General features: G+C 38.7%; 1 protein-coding gene across 4 annotated transcripts in view; it reads left to right on the forward strand.

The window, feature by feature from the left end:
- Positions 1-8,112, forward strand: part of arhgap4b (Rho GTPase activating protein 4b) — a 52,018-nt gene extending 43,906 nt beyond the window's left edge. For all 4 annotated transcript variants that reach the window (XM_036590786.1, XM_036590784.1, XM_036590787.1 and 1 more), the window contains exons 19-25: positions 1,220-1,447; positions 2,266-2,321; positions 2,604-2,775; positions 3,691-3,789; positions 3,886-4,068; positions 5,312-5,393; positions 6,402-8,112. In XM_036590786.1, the coding sequence (XP_036446679.1) occupies positions 1,220-1,447; positions 2,266-2,321; positions 2,604-2,775; positions 3,691-3,789; positions 3,886-4,068; positions 5,312-5,393; positions 6,402-6,608 (1,027 nt within the window). In that variant the 3' untranslated portion in view covers positions 6,609-8,112. The remainder of the gene's footprint in view (positions 1-1,219; positions 1,448-2,265; positions 2,322-2,603; positions 2,776-3,690; positions 3,790-3,885; positions 4,069-5,311; positions 5,394-6,401) is intronic.
- The last annotated feature ends 2,969 nt before the right edge of the window (positions 8,113-11,081 follow it).

Below are 11,081 nucleotides of genomic sequence, written 5' to 3' on the forward strand. Positions count from 1 at the left end.
TCAACATTTACAATTTCTGTTTACAAGATACATCTTTGACCACCTCCACAAGAAGTCTGAGTGATCCGATCGTAATCCACTCACAGTGCGTCCTGGGGGTGTTTACACCTGGCTTTTTATGGGGTCAAGTAAAATCCGAACATAATCTGATCACCGAAAACGGTGTAAACAGGCCCATAATCACATTTAAAAATAACAATGTTTGAAGCATTTCAGTCCACATTTGCTGTGTTAGACTTGCATGGGAACTCCAGACAGATCCAGTCAAATCACACTCTGCCACTTTCTATAGTGTTCTGCAATGTATTTAAATGTATTATTTACTAAAAATCTTAGTTGCTGTGGATGAGACAATTTCCCTAAAAATGTTAAAAACGTTTTGGTTGTGATTTCTTCTGAATAAACAGATCTGCTGTTTGTGCTGTCAGCTAGTAAATCTGCTATACAACTGCTTATTTAGAAAAGAAGGGGGGAAAAAAGAGCTAATATTCCTGCCTGAAGCATCTTCGGGATGAAGGCACTGTGGATTAATTGCATAGCAGGATCACTATACTTACTTGAAATGATGTATCAGACTTGCTGGGCTGCTTTTCACTTCAGTGCCTGCACAGAAAGCAGTTCAGTTTGTTGCTCTGAGGTGAGGTGGTGTAGATGCCTGACATGAATGTATGATGCCTTCAATTAAAGCAGCTATGATGCATTTGTTTTATAGATATGAACAATAACTGTTCTATTTAAATAAATTTTAGTCTACAGTTTTTAACAGACTAGTGCTTGAATATTTATTTGGGCTGGCCCTACACCTTAGCATGTCTAAGGTTATTCTGAGAAAGACCATGATTAGAGCATCAACTGTAACACTGTGTATGCCCTGACCTTTGATTATTAACCACAGAAAACCAGACATGAAGAACTTACGATATCATGACCAGCAATTTTCTTTTAACTAAAATGCTGAAATAATTCATTCAGTTCCTATTGCATATAGATACTTTCATATTGTTTTTTTTTAATTTCCTTTTTATTGCATTTTTGATATCTCTAGTTACCTTTTCAAATTTCATCAAAATGGTCCAGAAAAAAGTTAAGAATGTTAAGAATGTTTTTTTCTCCTGTAGAGGTTTTATTCTGGCAGCAACAATATATATACGTACAGGACATATGAACCTCTGGTCCTGATAAGGTGTAAGAACGTGTGTGTGTATTTGTGTGTGTGCAGTGTTTCTCAGTACAGTGATGAGAACATGATGCAGCCCTACAACCTGGCAGTGTGCTTTGGGCCCAGTCTGCTGAGAGGGGCCGAGTCGGGCGATGCAGTGACCCTGCAGCCCCAAATCAATGCACTGGTCAAAACTTTAATCCTCCAGCATGAGAGCATCTTCCCCGGCCCTGCCGAGCTCTCGGGACCCGTCTATGAGAAATGCATGACCCTGGAGCAGGAATACTGGTGAGACCCCTTAAACTACAGGCTTGTTGTTGAATTATTCTTAACACTTATCATTCAGTACATTCTGTGCCATATTTGCTAACTGAAATGAATATGTAGTTTATGTAGTTGTAAGAGTGAGGAATTCAACTCTGCCCACTTTTTTTTTGTTCATATACCAAGGCTAGACTGCAAACAGAATTTCAGTAATGATTCATCATTGGCAAATCCAAGACTAGACTAATCCCTAACTGGAAAAATGGCCATTAGAGTTTAGGGCAGAGGTTCCCAACCTTTTTAGCAGCATGGACCGAAGCCCAGCCCACAGCAGGTTTGACGGTAGGGGTGCTGCAATGCAAATCATAAGCTGATGATTTGCTGTTGTCGTGGAATGGCTTTTCTCTAAATCCCTCAGTAACTGCTTCATAGCCTCATTCACTAGCGTTTCCCTGCCAACCACACACAATGGTTTTGGCACATGAGCATCCCCAGTGGCGATGAATCTGTATTCTATGCAGCTGTCGTCATATTTTAGATTGAATGTTGCTTTATCTTGGTATCTTTTTGGTTATTGCATTTGATGTTTTTTTCTGTTTTCAGCCCAAACAAAGTTTAAAAGTTTATTAATGCTGTCAGTCTCACTTTGTGTGCTCTTTTGTCAAAGGATACAAAGGACACCATTCAGAGACCTGATACAAGCTCATATATTTTAAATGATAGAAAATTAGTTTAGAAACATTTTAATAAAAAGAATTGAGCCTTACATTGAAATACCATTATAATAAGATTAACACTGTTTTCTGATTGACATGCGCTAATTTCTGCCTTTATGCTTCCAGTGAACCCATTACAGAGGAGGGTGAGGGAGATGCAGAGCATGTTCCGAGTGAGGATGGTAAGGAGAACATTATACTTACTTATCATACATTCATGTTAAATTCAGGTACTGAAGGAGTACTTTTATAGTGTTAACCTTTCAGCAGTAAAATACAGTAGTCAGTATTTATCAACTGTCGTAAATCCTCATCTCTGTGTTTGTGTGTATTTTGTGTTGCTTTCTGTATTGTGTTGCCCGTCTGTTCTATGTTGTGTGTGCCACATTTCCCATCGTGTGTGTGTTGGACATGCGCCGTCTTGTGTGCTGTTTCTCTTGTGTATGCGTGTGTGTGATGTGCAGAGTGGGATGCAGTGGCTATGTTTGATTATGTTGCACGGTCTGCAGCCGAGCTGTCGTTCAAGCAGGGGGACCATGTCCTACTGCACAGCAAGGCCTCCTCTGATTGGTGGAGAGGAGAAGTGGGAGGAGTCAAAGGCCTCATCCCTCATAAGTATATCAGCGTGTCTGAGGGGTAAGAATTTATTTATACTGAAAATTTCTCAAGATTTTATTTCTTTTTTCCAGATTAATGATGTAATAACATATAATGCGTGCAAAATGTTTTATTTAATAAACTGAGGTAGATAAAAAGATAAATAGACTGACGTATAGACAGATAAAGGAAATAAATCCATGAAATATTAAATCTATGGGTATAACTATCTATAGTGCTGTGCAAAAGTCAGAGACCGCCCTTTCATTTATTTGTTTTCCAGTCAAATTGACCATTAAGTACAAGTACAAAAGCAGAAAACATATGTAGACAGGAAAGAAGACTTTGCACTGGAACACCAAAACTAGACATCTGAGATGTCTAAGACATCAAAGTTACAAATCCTAAATTTGTAGTTCGGATTCTCTGGGTCATGAGAGGAAGAAAATGCAACCAACTTCTAAGACTGAGCTTTGTAGGGTGTAGAAAAACATCCCTGCCGATTTCTGATTTCTGCAGATGAAAAACTGAAAGCAAGTCTCCTGAGTGAAAATGAAAGCTGTAATAAATGCAGAGGGACACTAGATACTGTAAAATGTAATATTCTATTTTTTCTGTCTTTTTTATGACAAATGAATAGCTTATACTTGCTGGTAGTTTGGACTGGAGATAAAATAAATGAAAGGTCTACCTACTTGCCTAACTCCCTACTCACCTACCGACTGACCTGCCCACCTAATTAACTAATTCCAATGATCTAGAGCACAGATTCCCAACTCTGGTCTTGGGGTACCCCCTGCCCACATTTTATTATTTCCACAGCTCCTAACACACCTACTTCAGCTCATGAAGGGCTTGTTAATGAGCTAATTAGTTAGATCAGGTGTGTTGGGAGCAGGTTAAACACTAAACTAGGATCACTTTCTGTAACTCCTCTGTATTCCATTAACTCAGAGTGGAGAGAAAGCAGGAGCGAGGGAAGAGAGAGGATGCCCGGGGTGGCAGCACGGGAAATCTAGCTGAGGAGCAGCAACTGGCTGAACACAGCACTCGGTATACCAACAATAGACTACCTACCATAGATATGCTAACTGGTTGCTTTAAGATTTGAAACATAACTATTGATATCTTAATGTTCATCACCCCCAGCATGCGGGTCAACAGTGACAGCGCATCTCTGCCAGGGAGACAGAGGACCGGTAGTGGAAGTGGGGGTATGGGAGGAGGGGGCAGTGGGAGTGGGAGTCCAGTGCGGAAGTTCACCCTGCAAGTTCCTGACGGACGATTCATCCTGCCACCCCAGTCAGCTGGTGCCACCCGCCAAGTCTCAGCGTAGGAGAAAGAGAATTCTCATATATTGCTTACCTTTGGGACTTGGGAAGTTTAGGGCAACCATCCATATACAGAATCTCTTTTCTTATACATCCAAAAAGGGATGTACCAATGTGAAAGTTCTGGAGTGATGATGATAACTGAGCTGATATAGTTAAGACTCTAAATTTTAGTTGTTAATGCTTGATGCCTCATAGTTTTTAGGCTATATAGATGTTTGGATTGATGGTTGTTCAACTGACTATTTAGATTAGTGGTACTAAAGTCAGCACAGGACTTCAGCTGAATATTTAATAACAATAATAATAATACATGACATTTATATAGTGCTTTTCTAGGACCTAAAGATGCTGACAGATTAGTTTACAATATGTTTCTTGTTCTACAATTAGTAGAACAAGAAACATATACATAACAACATACAAACAGATGAGCAGAGACAGAGATACAAAAAATCACAGCTCAGATGATGAACTGACATGAGCTATAGTAGGTTAGGATAGAGGAAGATTGTATGCAAGAGAGAACAGATGTGTTTTAAGGTTGGATTTAAATGAGGACAGAGAATTAGATTGCTGAATATGAGAAGGGAGAGAGTTCCAGAGGCGCGGAGCTGGTCTGGAAAACCACTAAAGCTATGGACGTTAGAGGGGGGAATGGTAAACAGACCAGCAGTAGAAGAACGGAGAGTGCACCTAGGCTCGTAGGATTGGAGAAGGTCAGAGAAATAGACAGGAGCAAGGAGTTCAGAGCTTTGTAAGTGAGAAGAAGGATCTTAAACTGAATACGGTAGTTTAAGGGAAGCCAATGGAGGTTTTGAAAAACGGGTGTAATGTGGTGATGTGACCGGGGGTAAGTGAGGAGACGAGCAGCAGAATTTTGAACCGTCTGAAGTTTATGAAGTAATGAGGAGCTAATGCCTGCAGAAAGAGAACTGCAATGGTTTTAACAAGGGAGCTGACATGAGAGTCGAGTGTAGTGAAGAGTCAGTTTGTTGCAATCTCCAATTCTGTTGCTCTCTGCCAAACTCTACACCACTGATATTTTCATTTTGGTCAGAGCTAGGATCAGAGCTGGGTGCAAAGTTATCTACTGGAATGATACATTTTCACATTTTTCTGCAAACATAAATATGCAATATATTGTGAACCCCTATAAAATAACCACAACAAGATAGTAATCAGTTGATTGTCTCTTCGGTTTGGAGCCAAGAGAAAAACAACTGACTTGATGACTTCTTCAGTTCACAGGAACGCAGACACACTCTGGACAGTCTGAGGCCCATCGGTGGACCAGTAGACCGACAGACGGTTCACGTTGACAAGGTATGATGGCACTGAATAGATTTAGCGTCTGGAAATTTTTAAAAAGATAGCAAAACTTGTTCCCATGCCTGCTCTTGATGTATGTTGGCCTGCAAATACTGCTGTTTTGCTTGCTCTACCATACCTGATCTAACTTATCAGCTAATTAACAAGTCCTTCCTGAGTTGAAGTGGGTGTGTATCAGCAGAGAAAACGTTTTCACTCTGCGACACTAATCACATCCCATTGTATACAACACAGTGCATTGTAGTTATTCCATGTCTGCCAGGGTAAATTGTTTGTATACTGCCTGTTGTGGTGCACTGTGAGATAGTAAGAGCACTGGATAATTTCCACCACTGTATATCCAGAATTATCCAGACACTTTTGGATATGAAAACAGTAAATTCAGCTTTTCTAAGGTGGACCCATTGTGACACAGACATTTAGACAGCATTTCCAATGGATGGGATGCTCTGGAGCCGTGACACATGAGCCCTCTCAGAAGAGTAGAGGCTGTTCCTGCAGCAAAGAGAGACAAACTCCCTACTAAAAACCCTTGAATTCGAGAAGAAACATTTGCAAAATACAAACATTTGGACGTACAGCACAGCAGACCCCCTAAAAACAGTGTACTACTTTGTGAATCAGGGCATAGTACTAGATATGGCCACTAAAATTTGCAAAGCAGGAGTACTCCACGGTGAATAATCACCAGGAGCAGAGTTGGGCACTTCTAAAGGTTCTATACTCTCATAAAAATAAAGGTTCCTAAATGGTTCTTGGACATATGGTTGTAGAAAAAACTTTAATAAAATAGGTGTAGACACATTACTTAATGTGGAGGGTCTTTAACGTAAAAAAGCTACGTCATTAGCCATTCATTGAAAGGTTCTTTAGAGAACCAAGACCGTTTTTGGTTCATTCTATTTATTCTTTCATTAAAAGAATGCTTTTATTTTAGAAGTGAGGCATGTGGTGTACATAATGTAATCTTTCTCTCTCTCTCTTCATCTTCGCTCCCTACAGGAGATCAGTCGGCAGATGAATTCAGTCTTTAAAGAGCTGCTGTCCCGGCAGCCTGCTCAAGACGGTTCAGTCTCTCAATCTCCTTCCTCTCCGTCCTCCTCCACTCCCTCAGTCTCCACTGGTGTTACCCGCCAGTCGGTGAAGAAGGGAACGCCTTTCAGCCTGCGTGGCCGAGGCCTCTTCAAACCTCCTGACCAGCAGGACTGATGAAGGAAGGAAAGAATGAAGGCAGAGAAATGAAAAGAAGGGAAATGAGAAATGTTATTGTAGAAAATGAATCTATTTTTCCAAACATGTAATATGATGATGTTCTTAAGACCTCAGTTATCCAAACCTTTGGTTTATGGGAAATGTCTTTGGTTCATGCAGTGCCAGTAACGCAACCAGTGATTGGTAATTGCATTTATTGCAGTGACCAGTGGCTGGTGATGTTGCTGGTTTTGTTTGTGCTTATAAATTTGCTATAAACTAAAAGGACATGGTAAAGCAGGCTCACTTTCAATAATTAGTTTTTTCCCCATTACAATGTTCATTCATTACAGTGATGTCCAGTGGAGTGACTGAACTTTTTCACTGTAGTGCTCCGTCTTGTTGTCATGGAGACAAGTTGGTTTCTGCTGGACGGCGAGTCTCAGAAAGCCACCGCTGTGTTTCTACGGCATACCAAGAGTGTTGTCTATGACTGAGAGTAAGGAAGACGGCTGTAAATGCAGGATCCTGACAGGCTTCTGCCAGATTTAAGGAAGAAAATGACGCTTAAATTTAAATCTGGATGTAAACCAGAAAAAGGCAACTATATTTTTGAATTTTTTGAAGTATTATTTTTGAAATGATTATCGTTCATTTTCCAGGTTGGTTTAAATAATTCTTTTAATCTTTTATTTTTGCTATATTTTAGGTAGGCTTATATTTTGTGACCTGAACTCATTCTTTGTTCTCTCGATAAAAGGAAGAGACATGTCTAAAAAAAGTGAAAAAAATCCTTTACTCCTGTAAGCAGGCGGATAAAATATAGCAACAATCTTGTTATCGGATTTATGTTTCCAGTATTATGAGTACAGAAATGGATATCCAGTGAAAATCTTGGAATATGTACAAAAAAACACCAAGAATGCTCCAGAAGCTGATTCCTCCTTCTGTTGGTAACTTCATACTTTAGTGTCAGTTTCTTTTGCCTGGCTCATATGTGAATATGCGACATGACATTTTCAAGTCAGAGAACATTGTAACTCAGTGAAATAAGTGAACACATATGGACACATGCACATATATAAACATGGAAGGAGATTGAGTGTGGGAACAGGTGCGATGACCAAAATAAGTGCAGCTCAGTAGCCACCTTTTCCCTCATGAGTCCATTTTCTCTGTCATGTACAGACAACTGTGAAGACAAGTGTCTCCAGACACGCCCACAGCTCAGGAGTAGCCATACAGAGAGAGAGAGAGAGAAAGAGAAAGAGAGAGAGAGGAACAGACTGCTAGAACTGACCAAACTGTGAATGAATAGGTGCAGTTACAGGAAGTATAGTGGCACTCTTATTTCCTTCCTGTTAAGCCCTAATGCACACACACCTCACTGCTCCCCCTCCTCTGCTACTCACTGACGCATCCTCCTAAAAACGTGCTTCTCAGTTTCATGATGTCAGCAGAATTGTTGTCATATGAATTCCAGTATTATCACAATAAATAATGAATTATGTCCATTCTGAAATGCTGTTTGGGGTTTTATTTGATTAAGCATTCATTTCAAGTTTGTTCAAGAATTTTTAAATGCAAAGCACCACATGGACCTGGCTTGTAACTCACTCACTCATGTTGTGCAAGCTCTCCACAAGGGGGTGCTGTTAGTATTCAGAGTGGCGCTTTGCATCAGTGACACTGTGTCCTTGTTTCACTGTTCTAGTAAGTGGAGCCAAATATTTTGCATCATTATAATAAGGCCCAACTGGCTTAACAGTTTTGGGTAATACTTTATTTGTACAGCCCCCGTAAATGCTTTGCAGATGCTTATCGTGCATCTAATTTACATTCTACTAATTCGCCAACCCTAAATCTTGACCCCCTAACCCTAACCTCAACTCAAAACCTAAAACCAATCCTGGTCCTAAGCCCAACCCTGGTACTAATACTAACCCTAACCTTAATACTGTTGACAATCAATTGAACATCTATTGAGGGCTATTCAAAAAAGTGACATCCAATTTTGTGACAGATCGAATTTAAGGATCTACCAATACCAATAACCAAAAATATTGACTGTTTATTTGTTATGTTGGTATTCTATTCTCTGTTTAGTATTTGGAAGCTTTGTCTTTGTTTGTCCATGCCATAAAATATACACTTTAAACTACATCATTTCATCAGCAAAGGCCTTCAAAACACAGCTATTTTTGAAAATGTTAAAAACGAATAAGTTCTATCTGGTTCAGTTGAATGCATCATAAAGGAATGCCAAGTGTCCATGCTGTCTCTCCTCAGAGTACAGCAAACTGCACTGCTTTCCATAAGGCCATTGATGCTTCAAGAGCAGAGAAAATCAGAAGGAAATCTTGTGCAGGAGCACTTTAAATTATGTGATAATGAGACAAATATAAGTGCAAATTGTGCAATAAGAGGCTGTTATTCTATAGAAGCACAATAAGTTTGGTGAACCTGTAAGCACCTATAAGAAATACATAAGCACAGTGACTCTCATCTGAGTAATACTAGGCTCTGGTAGGGTTGGTGCTAATAAATAATAAATAAAAGCAACAAACTGAAGCCATAATGGTGATGAATAAAACCGATTCTAATGCATTACACCCTTAACATCTTAACGTCAATAATTCATAATAAGTGATACAAGTGACTCACTAAAGCTGTGTTTGAACCAGCGTCCTGCAACCTCTGATTCCAACAAGAGATGTTATAAAAGACGATACTGGTCACTGGTTGAAATATAAACAGGAAAGCTCATAATGCTCAACATAGCGTCTGTTTATGAGGAAAGTCCCACCCTTCTATAAAAAGAACAGCAGGGCTTCAGTCTGACTATTAATACACCATAGTTCACCTATTGAATGTATTTTGAAATGCAATAATGGACTGATTTAAAAGTTTGGCCAATTATGAAATGCAAATTTTGTTCAGGAATATTCAAGGACCTGTTCAGAAATACTGTATTCCGTATTCAAGTATTTGAAGCCTGTAAAATGCTGTTGAGGTCAGACCTAATCAACTGATATATCACTGCCGTGGACAAAACCTTGTATCTCCATTTTTGTTAGTTGTCAGTTTTTGACATAATTTGAAAATACCTGTTGCTTTTTATATTATGTGTGAGTTTCATGATGAATGGACCAAAAGAAACGTTCCAAAATAACTCAGAAAAAAGTCTGGTTCCATTGACTTACATTAAAAGTCAAGTAGGTTTTTTCCTTCTCCTGTAAAGTTACCATTTCGGATATACGAGGTTTTGTTCCGACAACAGCGATATTTTTAAATGGTCCGCGGTCATTAATGAAATTCATATTCCCTAAACACAAAAAACAGCAGAAACTTGCATAGTTCATTCTCTTTATTTATATAAATATTGTAGTTTGGTTTGTGGAGCTTCCTAGAATTCTTAGCTGTTTTGGTTGTTTTTGTTAATTAATGCTTTCATTTCTATTTTTCATGTTATCTGTTCATATTTTTGTGTTCCAACATTTTATTGTCAAGGAAAGGTGTTAGATGCATTTTATATGTTTTTGCTTTTTTGACGTTTTGACCGTGATGGTGTTTTGTGTTCAGACTGACCAGTTCAGCCTGTATTACTGTAATAAAGGTAAGAAGGTCAACTGTACGCTTAGTATTCTATATGAAGACTGACAGACATGCCATTATTCAAATTTGGAATCACTTGCCATGTTATTTTATATACCATGCAATGTGGATTTAAATATCACAAACTATTCAATAAAAGCTTTTTTCAATGTTTTATTCAATATTTTAAGAATTCTATGAACAAGAACAAGTAATAACAAATAATGTACTGCAATTATCATCTTATATTAAATTTGCATTCAATATATGTTTTCCGATAACTTAATTATAATTTAATTTCTCAGCCATTTTGAAATCGTTTACAGCTCCCTTCGTCACTCTGGACACATTTCTTTGTTGTTATTTACAGCCTTCTAATGTCCTGCTACATATTGGAAACCTGTGATGTTGCACAGGACTAACATATCAGAACCATTTTAGACGCTTATCTGCAGTCAGATTAGCTTTATTTCACTTATATTATCCAAACTTCTTTACTGTAGTGTATGTATGAAAACACGTTTATATTTGGTAAAAGAAGCCACTAATGACTGGTGCTTTGAGTTTTCACTGATACCAATAAATCCACAAGACCTCAACATCAGCTGATATTACCGACCAGCCAATATATCAGATGGGCCCTACTTTATAATATTATATATATAATTTATGCTGTTTGTCATTAGACCTGATGCTTTTTATGCCTTAGCCTAAAACCCAAAGCTTGTATTATTGGCCCACTTTCTTATTTATTTACAATGTGTCTTGATTTAAATGTGTGTGTGTGTGTGTGTGTGTGCGTGTGTGTGTGTGTGTGTGTGTGTGTGTGTGTGTGTGTGTAAAAAAAGTTGAAACAGTCTATCGTGTAGTAACCTGATCTTCCCTGTTCTGCAGGCC

Source organism: Colossoma macropomum, unplaced genomic scaffold, assembly GCF_904425465.1.
Source record: "Colossoma macropomum unplaced genomic scaffold, Colossoma_macropomum, whole genome shotgun sequence".
NCBI classification, from domain to species: Eukaryota; Metazoa; Chordata; class Actinopteri; order Characiformes; family Serrasalmidae; genus Colossoma; species Colossoma macropomum.